The sequence below is a fragment of the Ictidomys tridecemlineatus genome, chromosome 6 (genome assembly GCF_052094955.1).
Source record: "Ictidomys tridecemlineatus isolate mIctTri1 chromosome 6, mIctTri1.hap1, whole genome shotgun sequence".
Classification (NCBI taxonomy): Eukaryota; Metazoa; Chordata; class Mammalia; order Rodentia; family Sciuridae; genus Ictidomys; species Ictidomys tridecemlineatus.
Window position 1 is genome coordinate 65,613,174 of NC_135482.1, and position 15,376 is coordinate 65,628,549.

A 15,376-nucleotide genomic window follows, 5' to 3' on the forward strand; every position below is an offset into this window, starting at 1 on the left:
TCAGTTCTGGCATCTTCCTTTCTCTGACCCTTTCCCCACACCCTCTCCCAGGGCTCCTCTGCTCCTTCCCGCTTGCTGTGAGGGGGGAGGAGGACTCCTTTCTTTGGAGAAAACTCTAGGCCCACCCATCTCCCCTACCAGGGACTCTCTCTTCCTCGCCCCCCACTCCACCCCTGCTAGCTCTTCCCACTGCTTGGGAGCACTCCCCCCGCCCCCCATTCCGGGCAAGGGCTGAGTCAGCCCGGGTAAATTTAGCCGCTGGCTAGGCAGGCGCGGGGGCTTTGCCCAGACTCAGTCTCCGGGTCCTGGCCTGCCCCCCGGCCCCGCCTCTGTCCTCACTTCCATCGAGTCCCGCCAACCCCAGCTCCCGCTCAGCGTTCAGGTCCCCAGCTCGGCTCTCAAACCACTTCTGGTTTTAGTCTCCAATTATCTCGACATCACTCTGGGAAGGACTTGGAGGAGGCAGGGCTGCCAGTTGGATGTGAGGCGACCCAGGGCCCCGAGGTTGGCCTTACTTCAGGAGATGAGGGTCTCTCCTCTTGGTGTTTCCGAACCAGAGGGGAGAACATTGGTTTGAGCTCCGGAAGAAGGTCCACCCCGCTGCCTGCCTTGAACGCACACTTCCAAATTTCAAATAGTTCTGGAAGGAGAGGGTGAAGGAAGTGGGGAGGAGGACCATACCATCTTGGGCAGAGATTAAAGGTTGCTGATATCTGTCTCCCTCCCATCTCAATCCTTAGCTGTTGCCAATTCTAACGACTAAGTGTTTACTGAGCAGTACTAGGAGCAAGACACTCTGTGCTGGCCTCCAGAAAGAGAAGCAAGGCATGCCTGACAATGAGGTACCGAGTGTGAATGTTAAATACTATGAGGAGTCAAACTAAGGAGAGATGATAGTACCGAGTGTGGATGTTAAATACTATGAGGAGTCAAACTAGGGAGATTACAATTTTATGAGATTTGGGACTTCTCCTTGGAGGAAGTGGCATTTGAGATAAAATTTGGTGAAAGAGCATTTCAAGTAGAGGTGGTGCCTGTCTTTAAGAGCATAGTCTGTAGTTCCAGTTACTCTGGAGACTGAGACAGGAGGATTGCTAGAATCCTAGAATTCGTGACCAGTGTAAGCAACATAGCAAGACCCCATCTCAAAAATCAAAATAGAAGTAGAGAGAACAAAGTAGCAAAAAACATATGGAGGGCTGGGGATGTGGCTCAAGCAGTAGCACGCTTGCCTGGCATGCGCGGGGAGCTGGGTTCAATCCTCAGCACCACATAAAAATAAAAAAATAAAGATTTGTGTCCAAAAATAAAAAAAAATATTTAAAAAATTATCTCTCTCTTTCTCTTTAAAAAAAGGATATGGATGCAGGGAAACAGGATATTTTTTAAATTATACAATTAAAAGAAAAGAATGTTATCAAATGAGCCAGTCACAGTGGCAGGACTGTAAACCCATCTAAAGCAGGAGGATTCCAAGTTGGAGACCAGCCTGGGCAATTTAGCAAGGCCTTGTCTCAAAATAAAGAAATAAATCAGGGCTGGGGATGGACCCAGTGGTAAGGTGCATGCCTAGTATGTGTGAGGCCCTGAGTTCAATCCCAGAACCACCAATAAATAAATAAAATTTTAAAAGGGCTTGGGGTGTAACTCAATGGCAAAGAACTCCTGAGTTCAATTCCCAGTACCTCCTTCCCACAGATTACCAAATGGTCTAGTCCTCACAAAGTTGAGAGAATGTTCATAGTGGAAGATCAATCAGTTGGGAGTGAAAGCAGAGGTGGAACAGGTGAACCTGGTACATTGGTAAACCCTACCCTCTTGGGCTTGGGAAGAGGGTAGGATTCAGGCTAAGAGGAAAACTAGGGAAGCCCATGGCGGAAGTGAGAGCAGCTGCCTGTAGTTTGCTACAACCTAGGGATTCCAGGATCCTGAGGCAGGTAGAAGTGGTGAACTAACTGCGTAGTATAGTGGAGGAGCTGACCCTGTGGGAGTTGTCTCCACTATACTGCCTAAGCACATTTGAGGTGAACATTCAATAGTCTATTTTCTAAAAGCTCACCCACATTGCTACCATTATTGGAGAATTAAGGTAGCATGTTTAGAACTTGGACTTTGGGGCCTGGCAGCCTGTATTTAAACCTTGCCTCTACCTCATTCTAGCCATGTGACATTGGGCAAGATACTCAATGTCTCTATGCCTCAGTGTCTTATATAAAAAGGAGAGGAGGGGCTGGGGATATGGCTCAAGTGGTAGCGCACTCGCCTAGCATGCGTGCGGCCCGGGTTCGATCCTCAGCACCACATACAAACGAAGATGTTGTGTCCTCCAAGAACTAAGAAAAAATAAATAAATGTTAAAATTCTCTCTCTCTCTCTCTGTCCCCCCCCTCTCACTCTCTCTTTTTTAAAAAAAAGTACAAACTATTAAAAAAATAAATAAAAAGGAGAGGAGGATATTACCAGGTGTGGAGATGCACACCTGTAATCCCAGCAACTTGGGAGCTGAAGCAGGAGGATCACAAGTTCAAATTCACCTTAGCAATTTAGCAAGACCCTGTCTCAAAGTAAAAAATTATAAAAAGGCTGGGGTTGAACCCCTGGGTTCAATCCCTGGTTTTAAAAAAAAGGCAGGGGGAAAATATTAAAAGCACTTTTTGCATAGGATTGTTGAAAGGATTAAATGATTCACTATGCATGGTACTTAGAACAATGCATGGTACATAGTAAGTGATATATAAGTATTAGCTCTATTCTTTCTCTTTAGCACTATTTCATTAGTGATGGAGTGTCAAACAAAAGGATGAGGGAAAGAAGTAGAAGTAAAAGAGGAGAAAGGGGTAGCAGAGTCCACATCAAGAGGAGCACAGGAAAAAAAAAAAAAAAGAGGAGCACAGGGTTTGGGCATGGTAACATATGCCTGTAATCCCAGAGACTCCAGAGACTGAGGCAAGAGGATCCAAAGTTCAAGGCCAGCCTGGGCAACTTAGCCAGACTGTCTCAAAATAAAAAGGGTTGGGATATGGCTCAGTGGTAAAGTGCTCCTGGGTTCAATTTCCAAAACAACAACCACAAAAAGCACTGGAGTGGATGCAAACAGCACCTGAAATGGGCCAGTGGTGTACTGGGAACACTTGAGTGATTAGGAACAACATGCTCCTTCTCCCAGAACTTCACTCCATCTTTACCTATGGATAGAGTTGGCACCAGTTGCCAAAGTTCTGGGGAGAAAGGGAGAAAGAGAAGTGGAGGAGTGACTGCAGGTCTGGGGCCAGCTCCTGGTAATCCATATCTCAGGCTGGCCCCACAGGGCCCTGTGGGTGGGAGGCTGAAGGTTCCCTGCTGCGAAAATGACTTCTAAATTCGGCTGTGTCTGCCAGTCAGCCAGCCTCGTGATGGAGGCCACAACCACCCCCTACCTTAGTACTGCCTTACTGTTTATGAGTAGGAACAGCAGATACAGGAGGACATGGTCAGTTTGGAGCAGAGATCTTAGGTTAGTGTGGGTCCCTGTGACCCTCCCAATAGCCAGGTTCTTCCCTGGGAAGACTTTTCTGCTCTAGTGATTAAGGCTTTGGAAGAACCAAGCACCTTCTCTCCTTTCAGACTCAGGAAAGTCTCTGGGACTTCCTGAGATCATGCATAGATGGGTAATGGAAACCAAGAACCAGGATATAACTCTGGGACTTCAGAGACTATCAGAGTCAGGAGTGTGAACATGTATGTGTGTGAGGAGGAGAGAACCAGGAGAGAAAACTAAACTCAAGGAAATGGGAAGTATTCGAAGTGTGTCTACGGGGTGTAGTGTCAGTGTTCACTCAGTTATTCATTTGTTCACTTGCCCATTAAATGCATATGCCAGGGATACAGAAGAGACTCAGGCACACTTTCTACCTTCATGGATTCCACATTCTAGGCTCTATGGGTAAAGACCCACAGAGGTATTACAGTGTAGAATGACAGCATAATAAAAAAGCATTCCTGAGGGAACATGGCAGGAAGGAAGAAACAGCTACTAGACTAGGACTTATGAGGAGTAAGAAGATATTCAGGTTTCCAGGAGACAAACTGTTGAAAGTGCATAGTGAAGGAAGGTTCAGCCTAGATATGCTGTCCTTGCCTTTGCATGACATAGGGTGAACTCTCTTCCTTGAATCCCATGACACATGAATTCTTTATATTTATATAAACATGAATTCTTCATATATATATATATATATAGCAGTTGGACACAATACTTTTATTTTATTTATTTTTATGTGGTGCTGAGGATTGAACCCAGGGCCTCACATGTGCTAGGCAAGCACTCCACTGCTGAGCCACAACCCCAGCCCCATGGCACATGAATTCTTTTGTGGATGGATATTCCACCTATGCACCCATCCACTCATCCATCCATCGTGTCTATCTATGTACCCCATCCATTCATTTACCCATCTACCAACTCATCTATCATCCATATAGTCATCCCTCTATATCCATCTATCTATGCATCTGTGTATTCATCCATGTACCCATCCATGCATCCATCCATCTATTCATTTGTCCATCCATTCATCATTTAATGAAGGCAATTTTGTATAGCTTAATGCTGCAAAAGATGCCATTATGAAGAAAACACAGAGCATGTTCTCAGGGAACTGGAAGCCTGGTGGGGGAGTAACATACACAAATAACCACTGATGGGATGGCCAGTGTGTGCTGTTAGTGAAAGCTCCACCAGCAAGGTACTTCAGGAGCTTGAACAGGCAAGGGAAATCAGAGTCTTCGTGGAGGAAGGAAAATTTGAGACAAGTTTCAATAGGGAGATGGGAAAAGGGTGCATTCTGGGTATGTGAAAACACATAGCTTTCACAGGGAACAGAAGCACGGAGGAATACAGAGCTGAGAAGAAGTGGGATCCTGGAGAGATATGTGGGAATCAAGTCATGAAATGATTTTTAAAAGCAAAGATAAAACATCTGACATTTAATTAGGCCCTTTAGATCTGGCTGGAGGATCACTTGAGCCTGGGAGTTGGAGGCCAGCTTGGCCAACATAGTGAGACCTGTCTCAAAACAGACAAAACAAAAACATTTGAGCTTTAGTAAGAGGAATTGAGGGAGAAGTGAGTGGCAGAGGTTTGGAGCTGAGAATTTCCAGTGCTCCTCAATACCAATAAAAATTTACCTAATGCTTGATTATGACCCTCTTGGTCTTAATACCTTGTGGAATCCCCTGCAGGGTTATGAATTACTCAAGAGTCCTGCCTTTGACTTAATTCTATATCCCCTACAAGCTTGTCAAAGAGCAGGTGCTCAGAAAATACGGACATAAGGACGGAACAGATGACAAAACTGTGCCACAGGAACACTGGCATGATGATGTAGCATCATATATATAGGAAAAGTGATCGTTTCTGCCTACTGTGTCCCCCACACCACTTCAGCTCCTAAGAGAGGATCCTGCCTTCTTTGCGGGGGGTCTCTCCATAAGGCACCACAAGGTGGCGCTGTTCCAACTATAGCTTTTGGTTCTGCTAGAGTCCTTAGTGTTTCAACTGGTGAAGCCCGGTCTAAGAATTATCCAGGAATGGTCTAGACATCTCCTTCCAGCTAGTCCTAAGAAAGTGAAGAACTTGAGTGCAGCCACAGAATAAAAGAGCTGACAAGTTGGGCATGGTGGTGCACACCTGTAATCCCAGCATCTTGGGAGGATGAGGCAGGAGAATTCCAAGTTCAAAGCCAGCTTCAGCAACTTAGTGAAGCCCTAAGAAAACTTAAATCCTGTCTCAAAATAAAATCTAAAAAGGGATGGGGGATGTGGATCAGTGGTTAAGAGCCCCTGGGTTCAATGTAGAGAGAGAGAGAGAGAGAGAGAGAGAGAGAGAGAGAGAAAGAGAGAAAGAGAGAGAGAGAAAGAAGAAGAAGAAGAAGAAGAAGAAGAGGAGGAGGAGGAGGAGGAGGAGGAGGAGGAGGAGAAGGAGGAGGAGGAGGAGGAGAGCTGACAGACCCCAACCTCAATCATGTATCAGTTATCATCTATCCAACCATTCCTTTGACTGTGCCACTATGTACCAGGTACATTGTATGTTGGGGTCTTGCAAAAGCAAGAGGGACCAAAACACAAGTTCTTGCCTCAAGAACCTCATAGTCCAGTCTTATGCAGATCTTCCCTTCTTCTCTCTTTTACATATGTGTGACACACATGCACACTCACACATGCACCTGTTCGTTAGGGCCAGTCCCCTTGACCTGGGAAGCCATCTCCACATGAGATCTACTCTTTGGTGCTATTCACACATTCAAATCCAAATTTCTCCCCGAGGTTGCTGAATGGCCACAGAATATTGACACACCACTGACCCTTAAGCACTCCTTCCCTCAAAGGCTTCTTTCTCTTGCCCTTCTCCTCAGTTCCCAGTCATATCCTTTCCTGTTCTCTCTCCCACCCTATCCCATCATGTATACATAGTCACTCTGCCAGCCCTGGTAGGTTTAAAATCTTCACAGCATAGGTCTGGAATATGCTAGAGTCTCCCAGCACCTAAAGCTCTGGAGGCTACAAGGACATGAGACCAGATCCATACCTATCCAGAAATGAGGAGTTGGAGACTTTAGAAAACCAGACTTCAGAAAAATGGTCCTCTGTGGCACAAGGCTTCTACCAACCAAACCTGTCTCCTGACAGAGATCTACTTTGGGAGGATCAGGCCCCTCCTTAGACACAACTTCGTCATAGTGGTGGCTGAAGATGGAGCATTGTGGGACATTGTCCACTTTCCCAACATGCTCCAGGGCCCTTCTGAGCCCTTGGCGGGTTTGGGAGAGGATGGGAGGGAGGGTTGGTGCTGAGAGTGGGAGCCAGGCCCATCGAGGTCCCAGGGAGTGAATGCGGCATTGTTGGTCAGGCCAGAGTCACAGATAATTACCTCAATTAGTGACAATGGGAGAGTAATAAATACAGGCTTAGTGTCTCCTACCCCACCAGGGCTCCGAAGATTAATCCAGGCTGACGGGCGGGCCCTGAAAAGCGTGATGGACAATTCATTAAACTCCCCAAATGCCGCACAACCTGGGCGTGAAGGCTGAGTTAGCCCCCTGGGGGCTGCGTCTTTGTCCTGATTGTGTGTCTCCGACACAGCAGAGCCGAGCAGCCCCCAGAGAGTGGGGAGGTGAGTGGGGCTCCCCTAGCCGGGCCAGGCGGCAGGGGGATTAGGCCTCGGTCCGGCCCTGGTTGCCCTGGCATACTGGCCCGGCCTGGCTGGAATGTCCGTGTGGGAGGGAGCAGGACGAGCGGAGGGGCGGGGCGACAAGGTGGGGTAAGGGGGGCACACAAAACCAGGGGCAGGAGGAGTTAATTAGACGCCAGCCGAGGAGGGCGAGGGGCCACAATAGGGCTGAGGGGCTGCCAGGGACGGCCCCTTCACTTCCGAGGATTAATGGGGGGGGGGAGCTCAGCCCTGGGGGAGGAGAGCTGGAAGCTTCACAGGGTGGCACTGCCCCCTCTTGCCCTGCTGGGTATCTATGTGACAAGAGGCTGGAGGCAGGAGACTGGCCACCTGGGCAGGTGCCCTCAGCATCCCACAGAATGACTCTTCCTTACATGGCACCTACATAGGGAAAATGATGGGGCAGAGAGGGGAGGAAGCACCTCCTCATTTGTCAGGGAAGTAGAGGAGACAGGCATGTAATTTAGGAGCCCTGTTCTCAGCCCCTCTTCCCCAGTCCCCACAAAACCTACTCTGAAGCAGATTCCAGAGCCTGAAGCTTTACCTTCCCCAAGGAGGCTGCCAGGTTAAAGCCAGAACCTTCTGGCCTGTATGGCTGGAATTGATGTGAACACATAGAACTAGGGGTAGCTGCAAGTGTGCACAGGAGATTTTGCCTTCAGGTATGCCTCTGCACCAGGCTTGGTGTTTGGCATGTCCTCAGTAAATGCCTGTTGAATGAATGAATGACCTTTTGATGAGAGTAACTGATGTGAAAAAAGGGAAGTGGTACTTGACTGCACCCTGACATATAGTGGGTGACTTTGGGCCCTTCCATACCGAACTTTCAGCCATGGCCAGGGAACTCCATTTCTGAGGAGATGAGCAAGTGTCTAGGGAAAATGGAGTAGCAGTGGTTCCTTCACCTGGAAAAGACAAAAAAAAAAAAAAAAAAAGCAGTAGGCTGTTGGAAGCCCCATTTCCTCCTGGGCCTCAGGGAACAGGGCAGCCCTGGCTCCTCCTTAGAGCCACCCCACCCTACCCCCTCCCAGGGGATGACAAGGGAGAGTTGGCGGCAGTTCCCTGGGCATATTTATAACCTGCTGCTCCTCACCAGCGTCTGCTTTTAGCCCAGACGGGGGAGGGGGCAGGAGGGTGGTCTGTCTCATGCTGGGCGCCCCAGCTGGGTGTGGAAAGAGTGAGTAAGGGTGAGTGGTGGGCAGCTCTGCATGGATATTCCTGCTCACACCACAGCCAAACATCTTATTTTCTCCTCATTTTGTTATTTTTCTCTCTCTGTCCTGGAGAGGAAGACTGAGCCAGCCTGGGACAGGGGGTGGGGGGAGTGGACTGGACCCTAGGGTATTTGCAGCCCCACTGACAGGGTTTTTCCAGGGTGCGTGTGGCAGGGTGTGTGCGGGTGCCAGTTTGCTGACCCCCCAGGGACTACGAAAGACTGCTGTCTCAGTCCTCTCAGCTTTTCCACTCCCCTGAGGATATTTCAGGACTAGTACCTCCCTCATTTTCTGAGGCCAACCTTGTATCCAGGGTCCCTGCCAGCCTCAGATCCCCTTGGGTATGTGGCACCTGAAGATCAGAGGTGGGTGGGAGCCAGAGCATCAGGCACATTCCTGATGACATTATCCTGTGGCCACCACCCTGAACCACTCAGCCCTGAGACCTTTATGAGACTCTTTCTAGGCACAGCTGTTCTTTCCCCCAGGATCTACCCACTCTAGCCCCAAGTGAGAACAGCACAGATGATCATAATAATTAGTTCCTGTGCCATGCTTTGCGGATCCTGCACTCCTTTTACTTGTCTCCTACCCCATGCTGGGGATAGAACCCAGGACCTCCAGCATATTTGCCACTCTACCACTGAACTATACCCCCAGCCCTTTTAAGAGCTTTTTTCCCCCCTTTTATTAGCGCATACCCTATTAGGGCCCAGCCCTGTTTTGTACTTCCCAGAATATTCTGCACTTCCAGCCTCAGGAAGAGAAGAATCTCCAAGCTGAGGGCTTATGTATGGGAGTCTGTCTTTAAGCTTAGTACCTTAGTAAAGTCTTCAGGTACATGCAGAAGACTTTACACTTCATTGAGCCTTCATTGCACTCCCTCCCACCCTTTAAACTGCCAGTATCTGTTTATGTGTTTGATTCTCTGGCTGGACTGTAAACTTCTCCTTGCAGGAAATGTGGCTTGTACAACACTATATTGCCAGCATTTGGTGTATACCCAGTATAGAAGAAGTGTCAGTAAGCTTCAAATGACTGTAGCCTTCATGTACATGATCTCATCTGAACCTCATATCCTCCCTGAAGAATAAGTAACAATAACCTTTCCTGTTTAATGGTCAAGGCAAAAGAGGTTGAGAAAGCAAAAGACATTTACTGGAAACCCAAGGTCTTTCAGGTGTCTCCTACTCAGAATCAATAAGGGTTTTATTCTTCCCACTAGGCTGCCCATCAGAACTGAAATGGTGCTGCCTTAACCAAAGAAGAGAAAGGGAAAGGGATGTCCTTGCAGGGTTGAGCAGATCCTGGATCCACTTCCCTACCCCCACACACATCCCAAAGGCCAACAAGGGTCAGAGTTCATATACCCAGGGAAAGGTGGGAGGCAGTGACAACAGCAAAGGAGTCCTGGGGAGAGGGGGAAATTCTCTTGTTGGCTGGGACCAGTTGTTGCCCTTGGGGGGGTGGGGTGTTTCTTAGCTCCTGCTGCCCTTCTGGTCCTTCCCTGGAGAGGAGGGGTTAAGATTAGAGACAGACATTAGAGTTTAGGAAGGGGCTAGTGTTTGTCTGAAGTTAGGGTTCAGGCTAGGCTTCAGGCCTAGACCTGGGGATAGGGAGAGGATTAGAGTTAACATAGGTTTAGAACTATGGGCAGGATTAGCATTCCTGCTGACTCCAGTGAATGTGCACACAGAGGTAGCCTCTAGGAATTGTTAGTAACAGAATCCTCATTCTGACTCTTTGTGGGAATGGCCAGTTTAATGATTTGGTTATGGATCATACTTTGTCTCCTTTTGGTTTAGGGTGGTTTAAGCCTAGTCCACATTTGAATTCTAAACTTCCTGCTCCTTTCTTCTCTCCCATCATCATTCTGAGCTTTTTCTCAGCATGGAGATCCTTCTCTGAGGAAAAGAGTCAATAACCTGTTACCTGGATGCTCCTGCGTCCAAGGTATAACTGGGATTCTAAGAAGATATTTCCCTGTCTTGCAGAAGAAAGGGATGCTTCACCACTGCCCTAAACCTGGGTCCTAGTAGGAGTCAGGATTCAGGGAACAAGAGATCTACATCAAGGGCAATAGCATCTTTTCTACTTGGATGTCTCTTTCTACTCTTCAGAACATGGCCACAGTTATCACTCAGTTGTCTTCCAGGAGGAAAAGCAGGCTCAGAGTATGTTTAATCCCCATTCATCAAATGAATGCACTTGCCTATATCACATAGAAAGTTGCTGTTAGAATAGGAAGATGAGGGGGCTGGGGTTGTGGCTCAGCAGTAGAGTGCGTGGGACCCTGGGTTCAATCCTCAGCACCACGTAAAAAATAATTGGGGCTGGGGAGGTGGCACGCTCACCTGGCATGTGTGCGGCCCGGGGTTCAATCCTCAGCACCACATACAAACAAAGATGCTGTGTCTGCTGAAAAACTAAAAAATCAATATTAAAAAATTTTCTCTCTCTTTAAAAAAATAATAATTGAGTGAAATAAAGGTATTGTGTCCAACTATAAAATAAATATTTTTAAAAAAAGAATAAGAAGATGAACCCTGCAGGATGTTTAAACTTCTGACCAGTTTCTTCTGGAGACCTGGGTCCCAACTGGTCTCATTAGGTCATCCAAGGGTCAGAATTTCAGGATCTTCTTGCAGGTCCAGGAAACCAGTTCCCCAACAATATACCCTATTTGTTTAAGAGAAGTAAGTACCCAAATCTGGGAGTAGTAAGAGGAAGGTAAGGGGACACCGCAAACCATGTTGTGTTCTGGATTCAAGGAAACACTACCAAGTCATTGATAAAAATAGAGATTTTATTCTGCAGAGGAAGATATTACATTGGTGGGGGCGAGGAGCCACTAATAGCTACAGTGGAAGGAAATACTGATTCCGGTAGGCAAAGGCATCTTTGAGAAACAGGAGAGGAGAGAAAGTTGGAGGGCAAAAGGAGAGAAGAATGGAGAGGGACTGGGTTAGAGTGAAGGTGGTCTCTGCAAACCAGGCTGGAACCCAGCACAATAAATAATTTTATTTACAACAACCAAACTCGTGGTTTTATGTCCACGTTTCAGTGCAAATTATTTACACATTGATGAGGAGGCAGGACAGGAAAGGGTAGGAGGTGGTTGAGGGAGGCATGGCTCACAGCTGTTCAATGGCTCCAAAAGAGAGGCTGGGAGAAAGGGGGATTTTTTTTTTGCTGCGTCCCCCACCTCATCTTCCACATCACCACAGCTGCCCTTTCACTCTGGAACCTCCTGGCTTCGGCTTCGCTTGAAGCAGGGAGGAGAATGGCTCTGATGCCCAGGTGTGTGTTCAGGGTCTGTTCCCATCGCTGGAGAGTTGTAAGGCGCCTGTAGGGATCAGGAGAATAGGGAGGACAAAGGGGAAATGAAAGAGGCAGAGAGGACGCTGGTGTAGTGTGGCACAGTCAGGGCAACAGCGTCAGGAGCTGACCCCGGGTAGGGTAGAGTACGAATCCTTCTCTCACCTCCAGGCCAAGCAAGGGGGCAGTGCAACAAGGGGTCTCCCGCGGAGAGGGAGGTAGGTAGGTTGGGGCAGGTCCATCAGGATGGCAAGAGGGTTCATGCCGCCCCACGCAAGTGGTTTGAGGAGTCCCCAGAGAGGAGGAGATGGGAGAGATGGGACACGTATGAACCGCGGGGAATGTGGCTGAAGATTTTGGAGCGGGCGAATATCAATCAGGGTCTTGAATGTCAGCGAATCTGTCGGGGGAAGTCTTGGAGGACAGCGTTCCCGGGCAAGTCTGCACATCGCCTCACAGACACTCGTGCAGTACGCGAGTGTGAGTGCAGTTGCGGCAGCTGACGTGGCAGCACCAGTGGAAGGTGCAGTTGCAGCGCTCGGTGACGCGCTGCGTGCGTGTGCGGTGGCCCCGGCCACAGCAAAGCAGCTCGCAACCGTCCAGCGCCGGTGATGAACTGTTGCAGGAGCGCCCTGCAGTGCCTGCTGTACCAAGGCGTCCACTGTATGTGCAGAAGTTGGGTGATTTCTCGAAGTAGACGAGGTCGTGAGGCGAAGGAGGCTTGTGCGCAGGGTCTTCCGGCTCTAGGCGCAGCAGCTCCGCCCGTGAAGCGCGGTTGCTACCGCGGTTGCCATAGAGTACACGCGATGCGCCATCGAAGCGGTCGCGCAGCACGTCGCCCACCGCACGCAGCGTGGGAAGCCGCATCCAGCAGGTGCGCACCGTGCATGAACCAGACATCCCATGGCACTTGCACTCCTGACGCATCTCAGAGAACACTGTCTGGGGTGGGGGGCGGGAGGGGGGGAGGAAAAAAAGATGTCCCAAGGCATTGTCAGTCAGAGCCCTTATTCCAGATACCGCCCCCTCCCGGACGCGGACGGGACCTCAGCAAAGTCCTAGCGGAACCCAGGAGAAGGCGCGAAATGTCCCTCTGAGATTTGGACACTTGGCCAAACTCAGCTGCACACTAGCGAGTCACTCTCGGCCTCTCTACCCTGTTTTTTTTTTTTAATCTCTGCAAAGGAGGGGCCATAGGCACTCCATTCTATGTGTTGTATAACTTGTATCTTCTTCCGTTCTATCTGCTCTCAACCCAGAAATTCCTTTGCTTCAGCCACTCTCTCTTTTTTGGCTTTTTTCCAAATCTCCTGCTTCCCTCAGGACGCCCACCCCTGGAGTCCTCATCTTACTACCGACTCTTACTTTCTGAGCCCGAGGTTAGCCTGGTCACTCAGCTTCGGGTGCTGAGCCTCTCAGGTCTACTCACCGTGCGGCCTGCCTCGTTGTTATGAAGGTTCATGAGGAAGCGCAGGTCCCGCCCCTTCTCCCCAGAGTCCACGAACTCCCGACCGAAGAGGCGGCCGAAATCAATGTTGTCACTGCAGCCCCCCCAGTGCCAATCGGGGCCTCCAGGACCGCGCCGCCGATAGTCGCATGTGCAAGACTCGATGGAGCCTTCTGAGCAGGAGCGCGCCACCGAATGGGTGACCCCAGCAGAGGTGATGGCGAAGATAAACGCTGTTTCCCTACAGCCTAGGGGTGAAGAGAGTAAGAATCAAGAGAAGGCGCTTGTGGTCCGGCCAGCGCCCTCCTTGAAGGGCTTGGAACCTTGGAGTCCCACGCCCGAATTTCACCCTTGGAGTCCTGAGGGCTAGACTAGCGGTAGTGTTGGAAACCTTATTTCTAGGTCTCACAGAGAAAACAGGTGCGTGGGCATGAACCCACCAACACTCTGGTAGTCACGCTTTACGGAGACTCTTCAGAACACTTTTTGGCTTTAGAGAGGAAGTGGGGCAGCACCAAAGAGAAAAACAAGAGAGGAGCGGAAGAACTTTGCATTGTCAAGACTTCTACGCAGCCCAAACAATCTACGCAGTTTTTGGCGTAGCAAACTTTGCTAAGTATGAAGCAAGACAACGCGAGCAGACAGCAGCTTCCCAGGAACTTCGATAGATTGAGGAAAGCGACCGTCATCCAGCGTGCACAACCTGGAATTCATTTTCTTTTGGTCAGTGGCCCAGAAAAGTTAAGCTTGGTGCCCAAAATATACAGCTGGAAAGCGCCTGGTAGAGTCTGGCCTGGAACTGGCGCTCCGCAAGAAGCAGTTAGGTGGGTTGATTGTGTGACCCTGCAGTGCCTGGGACATCTTCCCTGCGTTCACCGGCCTATGCCCTGGGGGTGACCCTGTATTTCCCCCGGTCCCGGAAGCGTCGACTTCCTGGGTACTCACCTCGGTTGACGATCTTGCCGAAGAGGTGGGGCCCCGGAGCAGTGGGGCAGTTCCAGCGGCGGTTCCGGAACTGCCACTTGCACTCCCGGACTGCGCTCTGCAGCCCACCGCTCACGCTGTGCAGGATCCCCGGGTTCTGGCGGATCAACCGCCGCTGCTTGCGGCTCAGCAGTTGCAGACTGGGCTCGAGCACCAGCTGCAGACTCTTGGAGTCGGTTAGCAAGTTCGTAGAGGAGGCTATGTTCACGATACCCCTGGTGGGACACACAATGGGAGCTCAGACTGGGGAAGGGGACCTGCACTCTAATCATAAAGAAGAGTTCCTAACCTCACTCCTCAGAACTAGGATTTTCTGAACATATCAATATACAGGAGCATGCACCTGACCTTTGGGAATATGTACCAGGAGAGTTCGGGGGAGATCAATTATAAGGTAATGTCTTTGTGCTCCCAGACTTACGAGTATGAAAGAACTGGGTATCCAGACTTTTGGGTGTCTAGTAATCCTAGGGGATTCTCAGAGTCCTGGGTCCAGGGACTGCACAGAAGAGTCATGGGGAACATGGAGACTGCAAGAGTACCTGGGCTTTCCCAGCCTCCTTCTGATCAGTACCAGGGAAGAAATCCTGACCTGCAGTTCTTGCCTAGGGGTGAAATGCCCAGGAGTCCTACCCTTTTCTGGCCTCCTTTCTAAGTGGACACCTGGTTCTTCACTTCTGATCTTTGGAAATCTGTGGTGCAGAGTATGAGGTTAAGACTGGGGCTCAAAAGGGAATGACAATCCTAGATGGGAGTGGGCTCCCCGACTGGGTTATGGTGGGCCTCTACCGGCAGATCATTGATCCCACTTCATCAGAAATGGAATCTCTGGGGCTGATGATACAGGTCAATGGTAGACCCATTGCTGAAGCATGCCCGAGGCCCTGATCCCTAAAACCAAAAAAAAAAAAAAAAAGGAAAGGAAATGAAATGGAATTTCTGGTGCAGCTCTGGGCTAGAGCAACCTTTGGTGTGGCAGAAGGAAGACAGAGATGGGGCAATGTCTGTGGACTGACGGGTCCCAGAGCATAGGAGCTGGAGGGTTGGCCCCTGGCTCTGTCCCCCAGAACAAGAGGCCACCACCCGACACCAGCTCACTTACCACCATCGGCCACTGCTGTTGGCGGCTAGGGCAGCGGGCAGAGCGGCCAGCACCAGTAGCAGAGTAGCAGAAACCCAGCTGGGCAGCAGCGCCCAGCGCCCCAT

At 49.7% G+C, this 15,376-nt stretch overlaps 1 protein-coding gene across 1 annotated transcript; it reads right to left on the bottom strand.

Annotated features, from left to right (window-relative positions):
• Window positions 1-11,206: 11,206 nt before the first annotated feature.
• Wnt1 (Wnt family member 1) lies at window positions 11,207-15,376 on the bottom strand. Its single transcript, XM_005324899.4, has 4 exons — window positions 15,273-15,376; window positions 14,132-14,385; window positions 13,169-13,434; window positions 11,207-12,681 (listed from the first exon to the last, which is right to left on the bottom strand). Exons 1-4 carry the CDS (start codon window positions 15,374-15,376, stop codon window positions 12,193-12,195), a joined length of 1,113 nt encoding a protein of 370 aa, XP_005324956.1. The 3' UTR covers window positions 11,207-12,192.